This window comes from Scyliorhinus canicula, chromosome 4, assembly GCF_902713615.1.
Source record: "Scyliorhinus canicula chromosome 4, sScyCan1.1, whole genome shotgun sequence".
Lineage (NCBI taxonomy): Eukaryota > Metazoa > Chordata > Chondrichthyes > Carcharhiniformes > Scyliorhinidae > Scyliorhinus > Scyliorhinus canicula.
In genome coordinates, this window is record NC_052149.1 from 236,281,933 (window position 1) to 236,308,418 (window position 26,486).

General features: G+C 46.3%; 1 protein-coding gene across 4 annotated transcripts in view; it reads right to left on the reverse strand.

Moving 5' to 3' along the window:
* Nucleotides 1-26,486, reverse strand: part of LOC119965493 (protein diaphanous homolog 1-like) — a 421,840-nt gene that overhangs the window by 311,900 nt on the left and 83,454 nt on the right. For 3 of the 4 annotated variants that reach the window (XR_005460521.1, XM_038796347.1, XM_038796349.1), the window contains exon 2: nt 9,684-9,710. The exons of the other annotated variant lie outside the window; for it this stretch is intronic. Coding sequence is in view for 2 of the 3 variants with exons in the window: in XM_038796347.1 (XP_038652275.1) it covers nt 9,684-9,710 (27 nt within the window). In the remaining variant the exon portion in view is untranslated. The remainder of the gene's footprint in view (nt 1-9,683; nt 9,711-26,486) is intronic. 4 annotated transcript variants of the gene reach the window in all.

Sequence of the window (26,486 nt, forward strand, 5' to 3'; positions counted from 1 at the left end):
AGAATTTGTGAATCGTAGGTCTGCCAGATGGTGTGGCGGGAAAGAATACTACGTGCTAAGTTTCGAGGATGATCGAGAAGTTGGTTGAAGCAGAGTCTTCAAGAAGGCCCCAGAGATGCGTCATGTCCATCAGTCACTGAGATAGAAGTTCAGAGCTGTGATTGTGCTAAGCAGAAGTTCCAGGATAAGGCAAGTTCCAGGAAAAGGACAAGATTTTGAGGTGGGGGAAGGCAACTAGAGACTGTAGCGAGTCGGATCTGGTACTATCAGAACATTGGTGCTGAGCTGGCCAAACCACGGGCTGGTTTAGCTTAGTGGGCTAGACAGCTGGTTTGTGATGCAGAACAAGGCCAGCAGCGCGGGTTCAATTCTCATACTAGCTGAGAATTCGGAATTCTCCCTCTGTGAACCCAAACAGACGTCAGAATGTGGTGACTCGGGGCTTTTCACAGTAACTTCATTGCAGTGTTAATGTAAGTGTACGTGTGACAATAAAAAGATTATACAGCCAAGTGCCGCTCTTTCGGAGCAAGGTTCGTTTTGGGGTGTTGTTATCAGCAAAACCTTGGGTGACTTTTACAGGCAGGGAAAATATATCATGACGCCCGAGGAGGTGGATGACTTTGTCAATGAGCATGGCTTCAGGGAGAGTTAATGTTGGGAACTTTTATGTTTTTTTATGACCTGTTATGTACATGCTAGTTTTGTAATTGATATGTTGTTTTTTTGCACATGCTGGGTTTTGGTCCAAGTTATTTTGTAGTTAAATGTCTATACATGATGTGTGCGCGTTCGGTTGTTATTTGCACATGTTGGCTTAGTGTGGGTTGGGTTGACGAGGGGATGGGGCGGAGCTTTGGGTTCGAGTAAGGCGGTGGAAGCAGAGTGGGGAGGGCTAGTTTGGGTAAGGTCCTTTGTTTGAATCTCCAGGTGGGAGGTGCCAGGCCAGCAGGGAATGCTAGTAAATGGAAGCAGAGCAGGGGTGGGTGGCCAGAGAGGGTGGGGTGGGTTGGGAAGGGGAGGCTGGTGACGCAATTGATACTTTAGTTGAGATTAAGAGGGGATAGAGGAGGTGGCCATTTTGGGTGGGCCCAGGTGAGAGTGTGTCAGGTGGTTGGCTGGGATCTAGGTGACAACGGCAGGCCTTAGTAGAGGGTGGGGGAAGAGGAGGGGGGGGGGGGGGGGGGTCAGAAACCCTTGGTGAAGTTGGTAACATGGAAGTGCAAGGTTAAAATGGTCCAGAGATGTGGTTATCCTTCAGCAGACACATTTACGGGTGAAGGACCTAACAAGGTTATGGAAGGATTGGGTGGGGCAGACATTCCACTCGGATTTTAACTCTAAGTCAAGGGACAGTAGCAACCCTATTCAGAAAAAATGTGCCATTTATGATGGATAGGGAGGTGTGAGGCGGGTGGGGGGAGGGGAGATGTGTGTGTGATGGTGAGTGGGGTCCTGGTCAGGGCATCGGTGGTGCTAGTGAATGTATAGGCGCCCAATTGGAACAATGCTGGCCTTGTTCAGAACTTAATAGCGCCCAGACCAGACTTAGATTCTCATCAGTTGATTATGGAAGACAATTTTAATGGGCGGCACAGTAGCATATTGGTTAACACTTGTTTCACAGCACCAGGGTACCAGGTTCAATTCCCAGCTTGGGTCACTGTCTGCGCGGAGTCTGCACGTTCTCCCAGTGTCTGCGTGATTTTCGTCCGGGTGCTCAGGTTTCCTCCCACAGGTCCCGAAAGATGTGCTTTTGGGTGAATTGGACATTCTGAATTCTCCCTCCGTGTACCCGAACAGGCGCCGGAATGCGGCTACTAGAGGTGTCTCGTCATAACGTCATTCCAGTGTTAATGTAAGCCTACTTGTGACAATAAAGATTATTATAATTGTGTTGGACTGTAGGCCCCAAGTCAATGGTCAACTCGGGGGTGGCAAAGGAACTTGGGGGGGGGGGGGGGGGGGGGGGGGGGGGGGGGGGGAAGACACATTGACGATAAGGAATTAGGTGGAACTTAATCAGGACAGGGAGGTTTCTGCCTCCACATTTTGGGAAGCGTTGAAGGTGGTGGTCTGGAGGGAGGTTAATTTGTAGAAGTGGAATGGAGGTACTCCGAGGCACCGATTATGGAGCTGTTGCAGAAAGGAACAAACAGCAGGGACTCTTTGACAATAGAGAAGAGGGTGGGTCAATTTTGCTGATCAAGGGTGCCCCGTATGAGTATGGGCAGAAGGCCAGTTGGCTGCTAGCCCATCAGTTGAGGTTGCAGGTGGCTGCTCAGGAGATTCCGCAGGTAAGGGACAAGGGTTGGTGACGCCACCGGAAAAGATCAATGCGGCATTTGAGGCTCTCTCTCAGAGGCTGTATAGGCCAGAGCCCCCGGGAGTTGGTGGATGGGGGAGGACACCGAATTGGGCACTTTTTTTGGATGGGTTGGGTTTTTTCGCAGGTAAAGAATGGGAAGAGACAGGGATTGGAGCCATTGGGGTTGCAGGAGATAACAGTGTGTGTGGGGTTGATGCAGTTGGGGAGGGCACCGGGGCCGGATGGCTTCCCGGTCGAATTTTATAAGCAGTTTTGGTCAGAGTTAACCACACCTCCTGAATATGTATAATAAATTGTGGCGAAGAGGAAGTAGCTGATCACACTGGCTCAGGCTTCTATTCCGCTGATCCCAAAGCAGGATAAAATCTAATGTGTGTGGGTCTTATAGGCCCATCTCCCTACTAAATACAGATGTTCAGGTATGGGCAAACGTTTTTGTGAAGCAGTTGGAAGGGTGTGTACCGGAGGTGGTCTCGGAGGACCAGACAGGGTTTGTTTAGGGGCAGCAATTGTCAGACAATATCAGGAAGTTGTTGAATGTGCTGTTGACTCCTTCACAGGGCAGAGTGCCCGAGGATCATTTCAATTGATGTGGAGACGATCTTTGACCGAGTGGAATGGCCCTACCCATTTGAGGTTCTGAGGTGGTTTGGGCCAACGTTTGTTTCATGGGTGTGATTGCTATATGCGCCCCCCATGGAGAGTGTGAGGACAAATGTGATAAATTCAGGGTATTTCATGTTATATAGGGGAACAAAGCAGGGATGCCCACTGACCCCACTGTTGTTCAAGTTGGCTATAGAATCCTTGCCGATTGCGCTGTGGGCTTCCAGAGAATGGGAGGGCATTGTGGATGGAGGCAGGAAGCATAGGGTGTCTTTATATGCGGATGATTTGTTATTATATGTCCCAAACCCACTGGAATATGGGGAAGATTATGGACCTGCTGGGGAAATTTGGTGCATTTTCAGGGTACAAATTGAACGTGGTGAAAAGCGAGGTATTCCCAGTGAATGCCCAGGGAAGGAGTGAATTTCTGAGCACTGCCATTCAAAGTGGCCAGGATACAGTTTCGGTATTTGGGTATGCAGGAGGCACAAATGGAATCTGGCCAATCTGGTGGAGGTCGTCAAAGGAGATTTGAAGATGTGGGATGTCCTGCGGCTGTCTCTGGTAGGAAAGGTACAAACTGTGAACATTAATGTCTTGTCGAGGGTTTTGTGTATTTTTCAATCCCTTCCAACATTCCTTGCGAAGGCCTTTTTCCGGAGGGTGGCTAAGTTGATTTTGGAATTTGTTTGGGCAGGCAAAACACCTAGGGTTCAGAGGACCTTTTTGCAGAGTGCAGGTGTTGGCGCTCCCAAACCTGTTGTATTGTTACAGGGCGGCAGACGGCAAAAGGTGAGATGTTGGTGGGGAAGGTGGGGAGGGGTGTGAGAGTAGGTACAGGTGGAGGAGGCCTCGTGTGTGGGTCAAGCTGGAGGGCCCTGTCTCCTGTTTTCTCCCGGCAGGTTGGGTCGTCTCTCAAAGCTAGGAGTCAGTTGAGGTGGCACTTCAATGTAGGATATATGTCAGTATTAGCAACCACAGGTTTATTCCAGAAGGGATGAACGTGATGTACAGGATTTGGCATAGGCAAGGGATAGATCAGGTAAGGGACCTTTCCATTTAGGGGAGGTTCGCGGTGCTAGCAGAATTAAAGGCAAAATTTGAATTGTCAAGAGGGAGTGAGTTTAGATATTTTCAGGTTCGGGGCTTTGCACGGAAGGAGGTGCCCTTGTTCCCTTAGCTGCCAAAGCACACACTGTTAGATAAGGTGTCAACTCCAGAGGGTCGGATTGGAGATATTTACGGGTGGTTGACGAAGACGGAGAAGGCTCCGGTGCAGGGGATAAACTAGAAATGGGAGAAGGAATTGGGGATTGAGCTTGGGTGGGGGGGGCCTGGATTGAAATAATGCATCCGATCAATTCAACCTCGTCCTATGCTGTGTGGGCTTTATACAGTTTAAGGTATTGGGAAGGGCACACAGGACTCGGGTCCGCATGAGGAGGTTTTTCCCGGGGTTGGAGGATGTATGTGAAAGATCTGGGAGAGTGCCAGCAAACCACTCTCACTTGTTCTGGAGCGAGCACTTTTCCAGGAGACTCATCCTGAGTGAGACTCATCCAGAGTGGGAGATTGAAACTTGGTAATTTGGTGCAGTGAGGTAATTCGGTGCAGAGTGTGAGGAGGTGCTCTTTAACCCTGTTAAGTGACTGGTAAGTAGTCTCTCTTTTTCTTTTCATTGTCTAATTTATTTATTTTTATTTTGAAATTGTAGTTGTTTAAGTTTACCAAGGGTTTAAGACATGGCAGGAGATCCCAGACCCGTGTCATGCTCCTCGTGTGCGATGTGGGAGCTCAGGGACACGTCCACTGTCCCTGGCTCCTTCACGTGCAAGAAGTGTGTTCAGTTGCAGCTCTTGTTAGACCGCTTGACGGCTCTGGAGCTGCGGATGGACTCACTTTGGAGCATCCGCGATGCTGAGGAGGTCGTGGATAGCACGTTTAGCGAGTTGGTCACACCGCAGGTGAAGGTTACTGAGGGAGATAGAAAATGGGTGACCAAAAGAAAGAGCAAGAGTAGGAAGGCAGTGCAGGTGTCCCCTGCGGTCATCTCCCTGCAAAACAGATATACCGCTTTGGATACTGTTGAGGGAGATGGCTCACCAGGGGAAGGCAGCAGCAGCCAGGTTCATGGCACCGTGGCTGGCTCTGCTGCACAGCAGGGCAGGAAGAAAAATGGCAGGGCTATAGTGATAGGGGACTCGATCGTAAGGGGAACAGACAGGCGGTTCTGTGGACGCAATCGAGACTCCAGGATGGTATGTTGCCTCCCTGGTGCAAGGGTCAAGGATGTCTCGGAGCGGCTGCAGGACATTCTGGGGGGGGGGGGGGGGGGGGGGGGAAGAGGGTGAACAGCCAGCTGTCGTGGTGCACATAGGCACCAACGATATAGGTAAAAAACGGGATGAGGTCCTACAAGCGGAATTCAGGGAGTTAGGAGTTAAACTAAAAAGTAGGACCTCAAAAGGTAGTAATCTCAGGATTGCTACCAGTGCCACGAGCGAGTCAGAGTAGGAATGTCAGGATAGATAGGATGAATGCGTGGCTCGAGAGATGGTGCAAGAGGGAGGGATTCAAATTCCTGGAGCATTGGGACCGGTTCTGGGGGAGGTGGGACCAGTACAAACCGGACGGTCTGCACTTGGGCAGGACTGGAACCAATGTCCTGGGGGGGGGGGGGGGTGTTTTCTAGAGCTGTTGGGGAGGGTTTAAACTAATGTGGCAGGGGGATGGGAACCAATGCAGGAAGTTGGAAGGTAGTAAAACAGGGACAAAACAAAAGGAAGTAAGGTGAAAAGTGCAAGGCAGAGAAGACATAGTCAGAAATCCATAAGGGCGACAGTACAAGGTACAGTGACTGAGGGGAGCACAGTGAATAGGCCCAGTAATAACAAAAGGAATAAAACTGGAGATGTTAAGATTCAAAACAGAGGTAAAAAAAAACAACATAAGTGTACTTTACCTGAACGCTCGTAGTATTCGGAATAAAGTAAATGAGTTGGTGGCACAAATCATCGTGAATGACTATGATTTAGTGGCCATTACTGAAACATGGTTAAAGGATGGTCACGACTGGGAGTTAAATATCCGAGGGTATCAAACTATTCGGAAGGACAGAGTGGATGGTAAGGGAGGTGGTGTTGCTCTGTTATTTAAGGATGACATCCGGGCAATAGTAAGGGATGACATCGGTGCTATGGAGGATAAGGTTGAATCCATTTGGGTGGAAATCAGGAATAGTAAGGCGAAAAAGTCACTGATAGGAGTAGTCTATCGGCCACCAAATAGTAACGAGATGGTGGGGCAGGCAATAAACAAAGAAATAACTGATGCATGTAGAAATGGTACAGCAGTTATCATGGGGGATTTTAATCTACATGTCGATTGGTTTAATCAGGTCGGTCAAGGCAACCGTGAGGAGGAGTTTATAGAATGTATCCGCGATAGTTTCCTAGAACAGTATGTAATGGAACCTACGAGGGAACAAGCGGTCCTAGATCTTGTCCTGTGTAATGAGACAGGATTGATTCATGATCTCACAGTTAGGGATCCTCTCGGAAGGAGCGATCACAATATGGTGGAATTTAAAATACAGATGGAGGGTGAGAAAGTAAAATCAAATACTAGTGTTTTGTGTTTAAACAAAGGAGATTACAAGGGGATGAGAGAAGAACTAGCTAAGGTAGACTGGGAGCTAAGACTTTATGGTGGAACAGTTGAGGAACAGTGGAGAACCTTCCAAGCGATTTTTCACAGTGCTCAGCAAAGGTTTATACCAACAAAAAGGAAGGACGGAAGAAAGAGTGAAAATCGACCGTGGATATCTAAGGAAATAAGGGAGAGTATCAAATTGAAGGAAAAAGCATATAAAGTGGCAAAGATTGCTGGGAGATTAGAGGACTGGGAAATCTTTAGGGGGCAACAGAAAGCTACTAAAAAAGCTATAAAGAAGAGTAAGATAGAGTATGAGAGTAAACTTGCTCAGAATATAAAACAGACAGTAAAAGTTTTTACAAATATATAAGACAAAAAAGAGTGGCTAAGGTAAATATTGGTCCTTTAGAGGATGAGAAGGGAGTTTTAATAATGGGAAATGAGGAAATGGCTGAGGAACTGAACAGGTTTTTTGGGTCGGTCTTCACAGTGGAAGACACAAATAACATGCCAGCGACTGATAGAAATGAGGCTATGACAGGTGAGGACCTTGAGAGGATTGTTATCACTAAGGAGGGAGTGATGGGCAAGCTAATGGGGCTAAAGGTAGACAAGTCTCCTGGCCCTGATGGAATGCATCCCAGAGTGCTAAAAGAGATGGCTAGGGAAATTGCAGATGCACTAGTGATAATTTACCGAAATTCACTAGACTCTGGGGTGGTCCCGGTGGATTGGAAATTAGCAAACATGACGCCACTGTTTAAAAAAGGAGGTAGGCAGAAAGCAGGAAATTATAGGCCAGTGAGCTTAACTTCGGTAATAGGGAAGATGCTGGAATCTATCACCAAGGAAGAAATTGCGAGGCATCTGGATAGAAATTGTCCCATTGGGCAGACGCAGCATGGGTTCGTAAAAGGCAGGTCATGCCTAACTAATTTAGTGGAATTTTTTGAGGACATTACCAGTGCAGTAGATAACGGGGAGCCGATGGATGTGGTATATCTGGATTTCCAGAAAGCCTTTGACAAGGTGCCACACAAAAGGTTGCTGCATAAGATAAAGATGCATGGCATTAAGGGTAAAGTAGTAGCATGGATAGAGGATTGGTTAATTAATAGAAAGCAAAGAGTTGGGATAAATGGGTGTTTCTCTGGTTGGCAATCAGTAGCTAGTGGTGTCCCTCAGGGATCCGTGTTGGGCCCACAATTGTTCACAATTTACATAGATGATTTGGAGTTGGGGACCAAGGGCAATGTGTCCAAGTTTGCAGATGACACTAAGATGAGTGGTAAAGCGAAAAGTGCAGAGGATACTGGAAGTCTGCAGAGGGATTTGGATAGGTTAGGTGAATGGGCTCGGGTCTGGCAGATGGAATACAATGTTGACAAATGTGAGGTTATCCATTTTGGTAGGAATAACAGCAAACGGGATTATTATTTAAACGATAAAATATTAAAGCATGCCGCTGTTCAGAGAGACTTGGGTGTGCTAGTGCATGAGTCACAGAAGGTTGGTTTACAAGTGCAACAGGTGATTAAGAAGGCAAATGGAATTTTGTCCTTCATTGCTAGAGGGATGGAGTTTAAGACTAGGGAGGTTATGTTGCAATTGTATAAGGTGTTAATGCGGCCACACCTGGAGTATTGTGTTCAGTTTTGGTCTCCTTACTTGAGAAAGGACGTACTGGCGCTGGAGGGTGTGCAGAGGAGATTCACTAGGTTAATCCCAGAGCTGAAGGGATTGGATTATGAGGAGAGGTTGAGTAGACTGGGACTGTACTCGTTGGAATTTAGAAGGATGAGGGGGGATCTTATAGAAACATTTAAAATTATGAAGGGAATAGATAGGATAGATGCGGGCAGGTTGTTTCCACTGGCGGGTGACAGCAGAACTAGGGGACATAGCCTCAAAATAAGGGGAAGTAGATTTAGGACTGAGTTTAGGAGGAACTTCTTCACCCAAAGGGTTGTGAATCTATGGAATTCCTTGCCCAGTGAAGCAGTTGAGGCTCCTTCATTACATGTTTTTAAGGTAAAGATAGATAGTTTTTTGAAGAATAAAGGGATTAAGGGTTATGGTGTTCGGGCCGGAAAGTGGAGCTGAGTCCACAAAAGATCAGCCATGATCACATTGAATGGCGGAGCAGGCTCGAGGGGCCAGATGGCCGACTCCTGCTCCTAGTTCTTATGTTCTTATGCGTGAAGTTGAGCAGTTTCTGGGCAGCGGTTTTCGAGACCCTGTCAGAAATAGGGTATCGTCGTGCCCTTTTGGTGGTGATTTGTGGGGTTTCGGATTTGCCGGAGCTGGAGGGGAAAGGGGCCGATGTCGTGGCCGCTGGGAATTTTATTGAGTTGGAGGTCTTGCAGCGCCGCTAGGGGATTTATTGAAGTTCTTAAGTCTGGAGAAAATAAAATATGTGTTTTTAAGGTTGGTGGGGTTTTATGTTTGGTGGAGGATTTTTCTATCCTTGTTTGAAGATCTTTTTGTCGCCAGTAGAGAGAGAGAGAGAGAGAGAGAGAGAGAGAGAGAAAGAAAAAGAGAACGAGATCGTGACCCAGGGGGAGGGGGAGGAGGAAGAGCCCAAGGCCCAGGAAGGGAGAGAGGCCACTCCTAAATGGCCATACGAGAAATATTAAAATTAAATTTGTGATGATCAATGAGATTATAGGCCCTATTAAATTACCAGCATAAAGCGAGACAACGTTAATAAAGGATTTACTGTGCTCCCAACTCAGGTAATTTCTCCCGCCCTCCCCTGATCTAAAAACAGCACAGGGTTTTAACTATCCGAGTTCAATGAGATTGACTATGATGTATATACACAAGAAAATTACATTTCATGAGTGTTTACAGTAGGAAATCCATTTGTAAATAACACAAGTTCCACACATCACAGTTACTGTTTTTACAGTATTTATCTACATTTTGCAACTAATCAGAGAAATAAAACACTTGAAGTTGTCACAAAATAACGTACATTACAACAGCAATTTACAAGGTGCAATTTACAAGGTGCCATTTACAAGGTGCAAAAACATGAAAGCACAACCAAAGAAGAGCAGAACAAAATAAAATCATGCAAGATGCTCACCTCATCGGGAATCAGCTTCTTAAAAGTCTATAGATTGGAAGTAAGTAGAAAGAAAAACAGATAAGTGTCAGTCCACCACCAAAGAGAAAATACAGTTCAGAAAACAGCCAAAACACCCAATCTGCAAAAACAGCACCCTTCCAGCAGCTTTAAGGAAATCATTTCACCCGATGCCTGTGTCTACGTATTTACATTGTGTATTTATGCATGCCCTATGTTATGGAACCATCTGTCTGGACTGTATGCAGAACACTTTTCACTGTACCTCAGTACATGTGACAAATCAAATTGTGTGATATCGGGAATAATCAGCATTTTAGCTCCAATGCATAATTAATGGTACAGAGATAGAGAAAGGGAGCACTTGGGACTTAACACTATGTTTTTAGCAATCCCTAAGAAATTGGCCCTGCCATCAGGAATCAACACTGGGAACAGATCATTCAGCCACTCCAGCCTGCTCCACCATTGAGTAAGATAATGGCTATCTGTATTGTAACTCTATCACCCGACTCAACTTTTATAACCTTGCCTATTAATTGAACTTTTCATGGAGAGTTTTAATGCTGATACCAAGAGGGCAATTGATTTTGAATCAGATGGGTAGCCACCGTTGGGTATGTTGCAAATAATATGAGGGCTAGCGCACAGCCTTGCTTGACCCCAATCCTGATTTTGAAGGTGTCTGTTTCACATCTTCTGCACCTGTTGCAGTCAGGTCCCAGCTTCGTTCCCGGCTCTGGGTCACTGTCCCGTGTGGAGTTTGCACATTTTCCCCGTGTTTGCATGGGCTTCGCCCCACAACCCAAGGACAGGTGGATTGGCCACGCTAAATTTCTCCTTAATTGGAAAAAAATGAATTGGGTACTCTAAATTTTGAGAAAAAAAAATAGACTGTTGCAGTCAAGTGCCCATATACATCAAGACATGGACAATATTCAGGCTTGGGTTGATAAGTGGCAAGTGCCATTCATGCCTTACAATGACCATCTCCAACAACAGAGAATTGAACCATCTCCCCTTGACATTCAATGGCATTACAATCGCTGAATCCCCAACTACTAACATTCTGGGGCTACCATTGACCAGAAACTAAAACGCACCAGCCATATAAATACTGTGGTAGAAGAACAGATCAGAGGCTGGGAATTCTGCGTCAAGTAACTCATCTCTTAACCCCATCAAAGCCTGCCCACGATCTACAAGGCACAAGTCACGAGCGTGATGGAATAATCTCCACTTGCTCCGGTTTCCTCCCACCTGTCCAAAGACATGCAGGTTAGGTGGATTGCCATGCTAAATTGTCCACTAGTGTCCAAAAGATTAGGTGGGGTTACTGTGTTAAGGGGATAGAGTGGAGGCGTGGGCTGAAGTAGGGTGTTCTTTCCAAGGGCCAATGCAGACCCGATGGGCCGAATGGCCTCCTTCTGCACTGTAAATTCTATGATTCGATGCCTGGGTGAGTGCAGCTCCAACAACATTCAAGAAGCTCAGCACCAGGCAGGACAAAACAGCCTGCTTGTTTGTCATCCTACCCATTACCTTCAATGTTCATTCCCTCCACCAGCAACATATAACCTCTAAAAGATGCACTGCAGCAACTCACTAAGGCTCCTTCAACAGCACCAGCCAAATTCACGACCTCTACCATCTAGAAGGACAAGGGCAGAAGCTATATGGGAACACCCCACCTGGTCCAAGTCACCCACCATCCCGACTTGGAAATATATTACTGTCCCTTGTGGGTCAGAATCCTGGAATACACTTCCTACCAGACTGCAGCGTTCAAGGAGGCAGCTCATCTACCTTCTCAAGGGAAATAAATGCTGGCCTGGTCAGCAACACCCATATTGTACAAACAAATAAAAGAATAATAATATATCATTGTGAAACAGTTGTAGGGATTGAGGTGGTTTCTTGGACATCCAAATACTTGGGAGTACGCGATTTACTGAATCAATGCTTTGGTCACATTGGTAAGTTCATAAGATATAGGAGCGGAATAGGAGCTATAGGAAATACTAACTGCTGTTGTGGGTGATTTAGATGCAGTGCTGGATTATTTCCACCAGAGGGGGCTGGTGCATTTGAAATGCTTACACAACCCACAAAATGTATTTCATGATTAGGTTTGATTTCTGCAGACAGCAAATACATCGATTTGCAAAGATAACTTGTCAATTATACATGTCACACTGCCCCATCCAACTACAAAAGTGCTGTGGCATACTATAAATTCTTCAGGAGACCAGAGAAGGTGAGGTAAACACAGATTTATTCTTAAAACAAACGGTCTGGTGAGGGTTATTACACACACTGTACCAAGATTCCAGGATTACATTCATTCTTTCGGTTTATGCAGGGCATTGCCCCCCAAGTCAAATTTTGTCCAATTTGACATTACATGTGCATTTTCCGCATGTGTTACCGGAAAGAGTTCAAGAGCAGTATGTCCAGGTTATTTTTCCACATCTCCTGCCCAAGGTCACCTGTTTCACAATTGATAAAGTACTGTATGGGAGTTGAGGGGTACACAAACTGGGCTCCTGAAGATCCTCCCTGGAGTTCTGCGGAAGGGCAGACAGACCTGTACAGTTTGGGTTGCATGCGATTTCCAACTCTTCCAATCAGCAGCTGGATTCTCCAGAATCTTAGGAGTTAAAAGGCTGCCTTAAAAACTTTGGGAAACCCTGGCCTACTTCCTGAGTATTGAACAAGTGGAAGAATTTTTTTTTTTTATAAATGTTTTTTATTCAGTTTTCATGTTTTATATTGAACAAATTACAAATTGTTAGAGAGAGAGAAAAAAAAAAACACGCAAAAATTAACATATATATTTACAGGTAAGCATCTTCGTAATAATAACTGTGGCCTCCCCCCTTTAGCCGGCATACATATTTTACATTCCCCAATATGGACGAGGCACATGTTTATTGGCATTTATTTACAGTTTGGTTTTGGGCCTTAGCTAGCCATCAAACCCCCATAATGAACCCGTAGCCCTCCTCCCCCCACCCCCCGGCAACCTTCCCCCGATTCCCATCCATTTTCCCCTGATTCTTGGCCACCCGACTATTCTTCCTCTTGTTCGTTGGCCACAAACAGGTCCCGGAACAATTGCATGAATGGCTCCCACGTTCTGTGGAAGCCGTCGTCCGACCCTCGGATGGCGAATTTGATTTTCTCCATTTGGAGAGATTCCGAGAGGTCGGACAGCCAGTCTGCAGCTCTGGGCGGTGCTGCTGACCGCCAGCCAAACAGGATTCTACGGCGGGCGATCAGGGAGGCAAAGGCAAGGGCGTCCGCCCTCCTCCCCAGGAATAGATCTGGCTGGTCTGACACCGAAGACCGCCACAATCGGGCATGGCTCCACCCTCACCCCCACCACTTTGGACATAGCCTCGAAGAAGGCTGTCCAGTACTCCAGAAGTCTGGGGCAAGACCAGAACATGTGGGCGTGGTTGGCCAGGCCTCTTTGGCACCGTTCACATCTGTCCTCCACCTCCGGGAAGAACCTACTCATACGGTTTCTCATTAAGTGGGCTCTATGTACCACTTTTAGTTGCGTCAGGCTGAGCCTTGCGCACGTGGAGGTGGAGTTGACCCTATGCAGTGCTTCGCTCCAGAGTCCCCACCCTATCTCCATCCCCAGGTCGTCCTCCCATTTCCTTCTTGTTGCGTCCAGTACGGTGTCGTCCCTTTCTACCAGTCGGTCATACATGTCGCTACAGTTCCCTTTCTCTAGGATACTTGCGTCCAGTAGGTCTTCCAGTAGTGTCTATCGTGGCGGTTGTGGGTACGTCCTTGTCTCCTTTCGTAGGAAGTTTTTGAGCTGCAGGTACCGTAGCTCATTCCCCCCAGCTAGCTGAAATTTCTCTGTCAGTTCGTCCAGTGTTGCGATCCTGTCGTCCGTGTATAGGTCCCTGACTGTCAGTGTCCTCCCGTCCTGCCTCCACCTTTTGAAGGTGGCGTCAGTCAGTGCTGGTGTGAACCTATGGTTGTTGCAGATGGGAGCCTTGTCCGACATTTTGGTCAGGCCAAATTGCTGCCGCAGTTGGTTCCAGGATTGGAGGGTGGCTGTCACCACTGGGCTGCTGGAGTGTTTTTTGGGTGGGGTTGGGAGTGCTGCCGTGGCGAGGGCCCGGAGGGAGGTCCCCATGCAGGAGGCCTCCTCCGCACGCACCCACTCAGCTTCTGGCTCCTGGATCCATCCCCTTACTCGCTCGGCTGTTGCCGCCCAGTGGTAGAATTGTAGATTCGGGAGGGCTAGCCCCCCCCGGATTTTGTTTTTTGTAGGCCCTTCTTTGGGATCCCAGCATTTTTACCCCCCCATACGAACGCCATGATAAGTTTGTCCAGCGCTTTGAAAAAGGCCTTGGGGGTGTAGATCGGAATGGATCTAAACAGGAAGAGGAACCTGGGCAGTACGTTCATTTTGATCGTCTGGACTTCCCTGCGAGGGAGAGTGGGAGTGTGTTCCATCTTTGCAGGTCCTTTTTTACTTCCTCCGTCAGGCTGGTGAGGTTCCATTTGTGGATCCCTTTCCAGTCATGGGCTATTTGGATCCCCAGGTAGCGGAATTTGTGTCGGGCTTGTTTGAACGGCAGCCCCTTTCGTGCTGCCCCCCCCCCCCCCCCCCCCTCCCCCTGCGGGTGTACTGGGAAGATCTCACTTTTGCTCATGTTGAGTTTGTAGCCCGAGAAGGCTCCAAACTCTTTCAGGAGCGCGATGATTCCGTCCATGCTGCTTTGTGGGTCCGAGATATAGAGGAGCAGATCAACAAGTGGAAGAATTTGATGCTGTCTGACCTACTGTGTTTTTAGAATGTTCCGTTTTCATTTTAGATTTCCCTGTGTATTTTACTGTTGTGCAATGTTTGTAAGCTTTGGCCAATTATCTATGGAGAATGGGAGCTGTGGAGTTCATGTCAGAGATATTAGACTTGCTTCTGAAGATTCAGCAGGATTACAAAGAAGAAAAGTACAGTGAGAAGTCTTACAACACCAGGTTAAATAAAGTCCAACAGGTTTGTTTCAAACACTAGCTTTCGGAGCACTGCTCCTTCCTCAGGTGAATGAAGAGGTATGTTTCAGAAACATAGATACAGACAAATTCAAAGATGCCAGGCAATGCTTGGAATGCGAGCATTAGCAAGTAATCAAATCTTTACAGATGCAGAGATAGGGGCAACCCCAGGTTAAAGAGGTGCAAATTGTCTCAAGCCAGGACAGTTGGTAGGATTTCGCAAGTCCAGGCCAGATGGTGGGGGGTGAATGTTAAGCGACATGAATCCCATGTCCGTTTGAGGCCGAACTCATGTGTGCAGAACTTGCCTATAAGTTTCTGTTCGGTGATTCTCCAAGGTGGTCTTCAGGACACGCGACAATGCAGAATCGCAAAGCAGAAAGTTATAGCCAAGTTCCGCACAGAAGTGCAGCCTCAACCGGGACCTGGGATTCATGTTGCATTACATTCATCTCCCACCATCTGGCCTGGGCTTGCGAAATCCTACCAACTGTCCTGGCTTGAGACAATTCACACCTCTTTAACCTGGGGTTACCCCTATCTCTGGATCTGTAAAGACTTAATTACCTGCAAATGCTCGCATTCTAAGCATTGTCTGGCATCTTTGAATTTGTCTATATATATGTTTCTGAAACATACCTCTTCATTCACCTGAGGAAGGAATAGTGCTCTGAAAGCTAGTGTTTGTAACAAACCTGTTGGACTTTAACCTGTTGTAAGACTTCTTACTGTGCTCACCCCAGTCCAACGCCGGCATCTCCACATCAAAGAAACGTACAGCACAGGAACAAGCGCTTCGTCCCTCCGAGCCTGCGCCGACCATGCTGCCCGTCTAAACTAAAATCTTCTACACTTCCGGCGTCCGTATCCCTCTATTCATGTATTTGTCAAGATGCCCCTTAAACGTCACCATCGCCCCAGCTTCCACCACCTCCTCCGGCAGAGAGTTCCAGGCACCCACTACCCTCTGTGTAAAGAACTTGCCTTGTTCATCTCCTCTAAACCTCGCCCCTCGCACCTTAAACCTATGCCCCTAGTAATTGACCCCTCTACCCTGGGAAAAAGCCTCTGACTATCCACTCTGTCTAGAGGTCAATTTTGTAGACCTCTGTCAGGTCGTCCCTCAACCTCCGTCGTTCCAGTGAGAACAAACCAAGTTTATTCAACCTCTCCTCATAGCTAATGCCCTCCATACCAGGTAACACCCTGGCAAATCTCGTCTGCACCCTCTTTAAAGCCTCCACATCCTTCTGGTAGTGTGGCGACCAGAATTGAACACAATACTCCAAGTGTGGCCTAACTAAGGTTCTATACAGCTGCAACATGACTTGCAATTTTTATACTCAATGCCCTGGCCAATGAAGGCAAGCATGCCGTATGCCTTCTTGACTACCTTCTCCACCTGTGTTGCCCCTTTCTGTGACCTGTGGACCAGTACACCTAGATCTCTCTGACTGTCAATACTCTTGAGGGTTCTACCATTCACTGTATATTCCCTACCTGTATTAGACCTTCCAAAATGCATTACCTCACATTTGTCCGGAGTAAACGCCATCTGCCATCTCTCCGCCCAAGTCTCCAAACGATCAAAATCCTGCTGTATCCTCTGACAGTCCTCATCGCTATCCACAATTCCACCTAACTTTGTGTCGTCAGTTACATTTTCCTACAAATCATTGATGTACTACGAACAGCAAAGGTCCAGCACTGATCCCTGCGGAACACCACTAGTCACAGCCCTCCAATTAGAAAAGCACCCTTCCATTGCTACTGTCTGCTTCTGACTTAGCCAGTTCTGCATCCACCTTGCCAGCTCACCTCTGATCCCGTGTGACTTCACCTTTTGTACCAGTCTGCCATGAGGAACCTTATCAAAGGCCTTACTGAAGTCCATATAGATAACATCCACTGCCCTACCTGCATCAATCATCTTTGTGACCTCCTCGAAAAACCCTGTCAAGTTAATGAGACATGACCTCCCCTTCACAAAACCGTGCTGCCTCTCACTAATATGACCACTTGCTTCCAAATGGGAGTAGATCCTGTCTCGAAGAACTCTCTCCAGTAATTTCCCTACAACTGACGTAAGGCTCACCGGCCTGTAGTTCCCTGGATTATCCTTGCTACCCTTCTTGAACAAAGAAACAACATTGGCTATTCTCCAGTTCTCCGGGACATCACCTGAAGACAGTGAGGATCCAAAGATTTCTGTCAAGGCCTCAGCAATTTCCGCTCTTGCCTCTTTCAGTAGTCTGCGGTAGATCCCATCAGGCCCTGGGGACAAATCCACCGTAATATTTTTCAAGACGCCCAACACCTCATCTTTTTTTTTTTTACATAGAATTTACAGTGAAGAAGGAGGCCATTCGGCCCATCGAGTCTGCACCGGCTCTTGGAAAGAGCACCCTACCCCCTACCCAAGATCAACACCTCCACCCTATTCCCATAACTCAGTAACCCCACCCAACACTAAGGGCAATTTTGGACACTAAGGGCAATTTATCATGGCCATTCAACCTAACCCGCACATCTTTGGACTGTGGGAGGAAACCGGAGCACCCGGAGGAAACCCACGCACACACGGGGAGGGTGTGCAGACTCCGCACAGATAGTGACCCAAGCCGGAATCGAACCTGGGACCCTGGAGCTGTGAAGCGATTGTGCTATCCACAATGCTACCATGCTGCCCATTTTTGGATATTTGGATATTTTTGGATCTTAATGTGACCCAGGCTATCTACACACCCTTCTCCAGACTCAACATCCACCAATTCCTTCTCTTTGGTGAACACTGATGCAAAGTAGTCATTCAGCACATCACCCATTTCCTCTGGCTCCACAACTAGATTCCCTCCCCTGTCCTTCAGTGGGCCAGCCCTTTCCCTGGCTACAGTCTTGCTTTTTATGTACATGTAAAAAGCCTTGGAATTTTCCTTAACCCTATTTTCCAGTGACTTTTCGTGACCCGTTTTAGCCCTCCTGACTCCTTGCTTAAGTTTCTTCCTACTTTCCTTATATTCCACAAAGGCTTTGTCTGTTCCCAGCCTTCTAACCCTGACAAATGCCTCTTTTTCTTTTTGACAAGGCCTACAATATCTCTCGTTATCCAAGGTTTGCGAAATTTGCCGTATTTATCCTTGTTCCTCACAGGAACATGCTGGTCCTGAATTCCTTTCAACTGACATTTGAAAGCCTCCCAGATGTCAGATGTTGATTTACCCTCAAACATCCGCTCCCAATCGAGGGTCTTCAGTTCCCGCCTAATATTATTATAATTAGTCTTCCCCCAATTTAGCACATTCACCCTAGGACCACTCTTATCCTTGTCCACTGGCACTTTACAACTGACTGAATTGTGGTCACTGTTCCCGAAATGCTCCCCTACTAGGCTAGGCTCATTCCCCAATACCAGGTCCAGTACAGCCTGTTCCCTTGTTGGACTATCTACATATTGTTTTAAGAATCCCTCCTGGATGCTCCTTACAAACTCTCCCCGTCCAAGCCCCTAGCACTAAGTGAGTCCCAGTTAATATTGAGGAGAGGGGGGATAGTTAAAGTCTCCCATCACAACAAGCCTGTTGCTTTTACTCCTTTCCAAAATCTGTCTACCTATCTGTTCCTCTATCTCCCGCTGGCTGTTGGAACCTGTCTTCCCGATTAAGCTTTAGAAACCAAACTTGAAAGTGAAATATCTAATGAAAACTATTTTTTTTCATGTTAAAGTCTGACACATGTTTTAACTTGGCTTCATTAGAACCATAGAAAAAGGAAATAAAAAGAAGCAATGACTAGCAAGCAATTCAAACACGCCCAGTCTGAACAAATGTTGACAGGATTACTCATCTGTATAGAAGACTGACAATTTTGGAATGAATGAGTCTGCTGTGTCTGAGCAGCGTACTGACGGCACAACGGGAAACCAAGTTGTTTACAAACTGTGCAGTCACAGAAAACACAGCTCCTTATCCCTTCAGTATTTTTACCCAAAAGAAAGATGCAAGAAAAAAAACCAAAGGGCAAATACTTCATATAAATCAGAACTGAGTGACATTACGCTCAAAACTTCAACCTTCTTTAACAGATGGACATGGACCTAGGCAATTAGTCACAGCCCACAAAGGACCATGGACATCTCTCCCCATTAGAGACAATTTGTTAGATACTTCAAGGGACACCACTCTAAGTGTGGGGCAAGGTGAGGAGAGTCTTCCATGAACTACCAGTCAGCAAGTGGATTAAATTTTTGTCGTTAGCATTATTCTACACCGCATCCTAGCCATCTAGCTAAGTGAGGTAACCAACCGATATGTAGAATCATACAGCACAGAGGCCATTCAGTCCATGAGACAAGAGCAGAATTAGGCCGCTCGGCCCCATCGAATCCATTCAATCTTGGCTGATATTTTTCTCATCCCCATTCTCCTGCCTTCTCCCCATTAACCCTGAACCACTTATTAAACAAGAACATATCTATCACTGTCTTAAAGACACTCAGTGATTTGGCCTCCACAGCCTTCTGCAGCAAAGAGTTCCATAGATTCACCACCCTCTGGCTGAAGAAATTCCGCCTCATCTCTGTTTTGAAGGATCGTCCCTTTAATCTGAGATGGTGTTCTTTGGTTCTAGTTTTTCCTACAAGTGGGAACATCCTCTCCACTTCACTCTATCCAGGCCTCGCAGTATCCTGCAAGTTTCAATAAGACCCCCCCATCATCCTTCTAAACTCCAACGAGTACAGACCCAGAGTCCTCAACCATTCCTCATATGTCAAGCTCTTCATTCCAGTGATCATTCTTGTGAACCTCCTCTGCACCCTTTCCAAGGCCAGCACATCCTTCCTTAGATACGGGGCCCAAAACTGCTCACTATAGTCCAAACGGGGTCTGACCAGAGCCTTATGGGCGGCACGGTAGCACAGTGCTTAGTACAGTTGCTTCACAGCATCAGGGTCCCAGGTTCGATTCCTGCCTTGGGTCACTGTCTGTGGAGTCTGCATGCTCTCCCTGTGTCTGCGTGGGTTTCCTCCGGGTGCTCCGGTTTCGTCCCACAAGTCCAGAAACACATGCTGCAGGTAATTTGGACATTCTGAATTCTCCCTCTGTGTAACCAAACAGGTGCCAGAATGTGGCGACTAGGGACTTTTCACAGTAACTTCATTGCAGTGTTAATATAAGCCTCCTTGTGACAATAAAGATTATTAGAGAAGGTTTACTTCCCTAATACCAGGAATGGGTGGGTTGTCTTATGAGGAAAGGTTGGAGGTTAGGTTTGTATCCAGAGTTTATTATTATACCACCTCAGAGGTACATCTCTGCTCTTGTACTGTTTTGATCCCTATTGACATGTCGGTGTGGAGAGAAACAGGTCATACATTTGAAATGTTTAATCTGTTTCTCCCTTCACAGATGCAGACTGACCAGAGTGGTTTCGCACTTTCTGCTTTTTGTTCAGATTTCTCGCATCCAGAGTATTTTAGCTTTTGTGTTGTTCAATGATGCCTTCTCTGGCTGGCGCCTTCCTGATCATCAGGTGAGAACTGGGGCAGTCACTTCAGATGCTTGATTGAAAACCTCACTGACACTCAGACTTTCTTTTGCCCTCTTGGGCAGAACACATCCCAAGACAAAAAGATAAGATCCTGAGGCGATGTAACAGGGTGGACCAGCCTGTCATGCAGGACAGGTGACCCGTGAATTACCTGCAATGTTTATTTTTTGCACATAAACACTTTGCTGATGGGCATGTGGGAGGGATGTGGCGGAAGAGCTTTCCCTCACAACGTCTTTGTGCATTTTATGTAATTTGATCTCCTTTGCACCCGAACTATGTGCCGTAGTCTGGATCAAACACAGTTTTGCGATGTAAATTATGCAGTGCTGTAGCGGTAAACGAGCTGAATAGACACAATACAGGAACTAGTGCAGTAATTAAAACGTTTCCCCATTGAAGGGCACTTTAACCTTGTTACATTTTTTTGGTCTCACATTTTTACAATCCAGATTACAACAAATACTTGGTGATAATGAATGTAATGAATGTGAATGAATCGTCACTTGACAAAGCAGCTGCTGTGCCAACTAGGACAATGTGGATTGAACGCACAGCGTAGTTCTACTTGACTTCTAGCCATGAGGAAGGTCACTGTATAAGACTTCATAGTGCACCAAGGGGAAGGGAAGTGGATGAAACTCCTCTGGCTGTGTGACTCACATTGAATGTATACAGTAAATATTACATGTGTCACTATTGTATCGAAACACCTCAAGAGTGCAACTTGATTAATGTCGACAACTTAAATGCCTTTGCACCATTTGTAATTACCTTTTTGAAATGGCTGTAATTTTTTTTGACTGGATTGAAGCACCTCCAGACTGCAACATGATCTACATAGAATACCTGAATATCACTGCACTCTGATGGCCATTTTGAAATGTTTGTAATGTTCTAAAATACACTGTCGCAAAATAAAATCTTTCAAAGTCTGATCTGCACTTCCTTCCTCATATACGCTTAACTCTGTTTAAATAAACCAACTAAAATAAACAGAAAGTGCACAACAATCAATGGCCAAAACTTTCACCAATGTAAACTCAGCCAGTTACTGTTTGTTCGAATGGATTTTCTGACCATCAGTTCAGAAAGTACTAACGTGTATTGTATAAGCAGAGCAAAGGTGGCAGACAAATTCTGAGAATGCTAGCATCATTCAAACAAAGTTATTTTCGGTCTACCATTTCTTTACGGGAAGCCCAACCAAGTTAGCGAAGATTCACAATTGCTCAGTCGTCTGAAGTCCCATCCATCCAATCAAACACGCGGTGGACACACATTTCATGTGCCAAATTACAGGACTTCTGCCCGCCAATCATTCTGGTGAATCACAGAAAACGGTTGCAAAAAGTAAATTACTGCAACTCTTTTCACTTGTGCCGGTAAAGAGATGTGGGATGTCATCTGGAGCGCAACTAAAATAATCCGTTGTGTTGTTCAAATTAAATCTGTTTTGAATGAAAGGAACTTGGATTCAGATAGATTGCATGCAAATAGTATTTGCAGAATGTACCAAGTACTTGGTAGCTAGTGAAGTACAGTTTGGCTGGACAGAACAACTGAAACCTGTGCACAGCAATGTGCCAGTAGAGGAAACGAATGGTGGTTGGAGATCAATCATCTCAATTTCAGGACATCACTGCAGGAATTGATCATGCTCGTGTCCTCGGCCCAACCATTTCCAGTTGCTTCATCAATGACTTCCATTCCATCATAAGGTCAGAAGTAGAGGTGTTTGCTGATGACTGCACAATGTTTAGCATCATTTGCGACTCCTCAGATACTGAAGCAGTCCATGTCCAAATGCAGCAAGACCTGGACAAAACCTAGACTTGGTCTGACAAGTGGCAAGTGACATTCACACCTCACAAGGCAATGACCATTTCTAACAAGAGAGGATCTAATCCTCACCCCTTGACATTTAATGACATTCCCCATTGCTGATTCCCCTGCATCCTGGGGATTACCCTTGACCAGAAACTGAATTGGACTAGCCATATAAATACTGTGGCTAATATTGATACAAGGCACAATTCAAGAGTGTGGTGGAACACCCTCCACTTGCCTGGATGAGTGCTGCTCTTACAACACAAGAAGCTGACCCTCTTGATTGGCATCTATTCCACAAACATTCACTGTCTCCACCACCGACGCACGGCAGCAGTAGTATGTTCCATCTACAAGATGCGCTGCAGGAACTCACCAAGCCTCCTTAGGCAGCACATTCCAAACCAATGACTGCTATCATCGAGAAGGAGAAGGGAAGCAAACACATGGGAATACCACCACCTGGATGTTCCTCTCCATGTCACTCACCATCTTAACTTGGTAATATATTGCCATTCCTGGTCAAACATGTCAACGGCTGCAAATAAGTTGAGAAGAATGAGGAAGACGATAGGACCATAAAACATAGGAGCAGAAGTATGCCATTCGACCCACGAGTCTGCCCACCATTTATTGAAATAATGGTTAATTCGATATGATCTTTAACTCGACTTCACTGACCCCATAACCCCAGGTTCCATTCCTGTTTAAAAATCTGTCTATCTTGGCCGAAAACATACTTAACGACCCTGCCTCTACAGTAATGAATTCCACAGTTTCACTACCATAAGAAGAAATTCCTCCTCCTCTCTGCCTTAAAGGGCTGATGATTACTGAGATTATGCCCTCTGGTCTTAAAATCACTTACAAGAGGAACAGTCTCTCAGCATACAGGCCCAACCCACTTAATCTCTCCTACGAAAATCTCTCCATATCCATCTTAACCCAGTGAACTTTCTCTCAACTGCCTCCAGTGCCAGCTGACCAGTGTTCCAGGTGTAGTCTAACTAGTGCTATGTATAGTTTTTGCAAGACTTCCCTATTTTTATACTCTGCTGTCTTTGAAATAAAGGACAGCATTCCATTTGCCTTTCCAATTTAAAAAAAAATTAATTTACAGGATGTGCGCGTCGCTGGTTAGGCCAGCATTTATTGCCCATCCCAAGTTGCCCTTCAGAAAGTGGTGGTGAGCTGCCTTCCTGAACCACTGCAGTCCTTGAGGTGTAGGTACATCCGCTGTGTGTGCGTGTGTGTGTGTGGGGTGGGGGGAGAAGAGAGATAAGAGAAGAGAGAGAGCGTTGGTATTTTGTTTCAAGGAACGGCGACATATTTCCAAGTCAGGGTGATTTGATTTCATTTATTGTCACATGTACGGAAGTACAGTGAAAAGTATTTTTCTGTGGCCGAGGGAACGTACACAGTACGTACATAGCAGACAAAAAGAATAATCAACCAAGTACATTGACAAATGGTACATCGACAAACAGTGATTAGTTACAGTGCGGAACAAGGGGCCAAACAAAGCAAGTACATGAGCAAGAACAGCATAGGGCGCCGCGAAGAGTGTTCTTACAGGGAACAGATCAGTCCGAGGGGGAGTCGTTGAGGAGTCCTGTAGCTTTGGGGAAGCTGTTCCCATGTCTGGATGTGCGGGTCTTCAGACTTCTGCCTGATGGAAGGGTCAGGAAGAAGGCAAAGCCTGGGTGGGAGGGGTCTCTGATAATGCTGTCTGCCTTTCTGAGGCAGCAAGAGGAGGGTGGCAAGCTTGTTTGAGGCGTTAGGCTGAGTTCACCACAGTCTGCAGTTTCTTGCGATCTTGGACCGAGCAGTTGCCACACCAAGCCATGATGCAGCCAGATAGGATGATCTCTATCGCACATCTAGAGAAGTTTGAGAGTCGATGCAGACATGCCAAATTTATTTAGCTTCTGAAGGAAGTAGAGACGTTGTTGAGCTTTCTTGACTGTTGCATCAACGCAAGTGGACCAGGACAGACTTGGTGATAGTGACCCCCCCCCCCCCCCCCCCCCCCCCCCCAGGAACATAAAACTATCGACCATCTCCACTTCGGAGCCATTGATGCAGACGGGAGTGTGTGTCGTGCTACGCTTCCTGAGGGTGTGTGTGTGTGTGTGCGTGGGTGCAGGAGGCGAGTTACTCGCCGTAGGATGGCTAGCCTTTGACCTGCCCTGGTAGCCATAGTATTGATATGGCTAGTCTAGTTCAGTTTCTGATCAATGGGAACCCCACTGATTCAGCGATGATAATATCATTGAATGTCACAGGGCGTTCGTTAGATCCTCTCTCAACGTAGCTGGTTATTGTCTGGCACTTGCGTGGCGCAAATGTAACTTGCCATTGGTCAGTCCAAGCCTGGAAATTGTCCAGGTCTAGTCTTACTTGGACATGTGGACGGCTTCATTATCTGAGGAGTTGTGAATGGTGCTGAACACTTTGCAGTCATCCGTAAACATCCCCATTTCTGACATGATGGAAGGGAGGTCATTGATGAAGCAGCTGAAGATGGTTGGCCCAAGGACACTATCCTGAGGAAATGCTGCAGTGATATGTCCTGATGCTGAGATGATTGACAGCCTCCCACCCCCCTCCAATTTTCTTTGACTCCAGTTTTACTAGGGTTCCTTGATGCCATATGCGGTCAAATGCTGCCTTGATGTCAAGGACAGTCACTCTCACCTCACCTCTGGCATTCAGCTCAATTGTCCATGTTTGAACCAAGGCTGTATTGTGGTCAGGAACTGAGTGACCCTGGCAAAACCCAAACTGAGTGCTTGATAGCATTGGGGAGAACATGCAAACTCAACACAGGCAATCACCCAAGTCAGAATTGAACCCAGGCCCATAGCTCTGAGGGAGCAGCACTAACCACTGTGCCACCATGCCGCTGAAATGCTCCATTTTTATAAGAAATGTGATTTGAAAATATTATAAATAAAGGTGCTATGCATTTCCATATCCAGCAGGTGGAAATTTTATAGGCACCGTGCAATTTTTAAATTGTATGTTCAGCAAAACCAACATGAAGACAATGGCAAGATGCTGGAAGCTAGAAATATAAACAGGAAATGCTGGAAACTCTCAGCGGATCAGGGAGCATCCGTGGAGAGAGAAACAGCTAAGATTTCAAGTCTGGGACCCACCCGATTCCCTCAATTGGTGTCTCCGAGCCCACCCGAGTACAGTTCACATGTCATCTCAAAAAAACAGGTAATCGAAGTGCATTTTGTGCTAAAGGACGGCCCTCTGCTATGTTAATGTAATTAAGTTAATGGATAATATGAATTATTTTAAGCACCAAAACGACTTTGAATTAAATGTAGTTGCCAGAACAAAATGACACCGCAGCTGTTTCTTGCTGCAGTACTAGCATCTAAGATAAGACCACCTCATCTCATCAAGGCTAAGTGACGGCACCAGTGTTACCAAATGGATAATAATAGTGGAGAAAAGCAAGATTACCATGCGGAACCGGATGCCACATGAAACCATTGATGAAAACAGATAATTCTATTTAAGGGAGCTGGATATATGAGGGAGACATGAGGGAGAAAGAAAGGGAAGGCGACGTTGACAGAATAAAGAAAGATATGAAGAGACTCACATGCAGTGCACAAAATGGCACAAATTGACTGAAATGTGGGTGCTGCTGACTGGACTAGCATTTATTGCTCACCCCTAATTGCCCTCAAAGGCGGTGGTGAGCCATATCTTGAATCGCTGCAGTCCAGGTGGTGCAGGTACACCCACTGTGCTGTTAGGGAGGGAGTTCCATGATTTTGACAAAGCAACAGTGAAGGAACGGCGGTATATTTACAAGTCAGGATGGAGAGGACTTCAAGGTGGTGTTCCCATGCATCAGCTGCTTTTGTTTCTCTTGGTGGTTATGTAGCAAGTTTTGTAGGTGCCATTGAAAGAGTCTTGATGCATATCATCTTGTAGATGATACACAGTGCTGCCACCGCACATCAGTGGTGGAGAGAGTGAACATTTAAGGGGGGGGCGGATGGGGTACCAGTCACGTGGGCTACTTTGTCCTGCATTGTGCAAAGCTTTAAGTGTTATTGCACTCATCCAGGCAAGCAGAGAGCATTCAATCACACTCCTGACTTGTGCCTTGTAGATGTTGGTCCGCTGACGGGAGACCAGAGTGATTTACTCGCAGTCTCGGATATCTCTTGTAGCCACAGTATTTTTACTGCTGGTCCAGTTCAGTTTCTGGTCAACGATAATGTTATGGGTCTGGACCATGAACCCAATTTTAGTCAAGACCCCAGATTAGAAGCCAACTATTTGCATTTGGTAAAACTGCGATACCGCTGACAACTTTTATATCAAAACACATTTTAATTTGAACACAGAATTAAGCACATTAGCAACAAA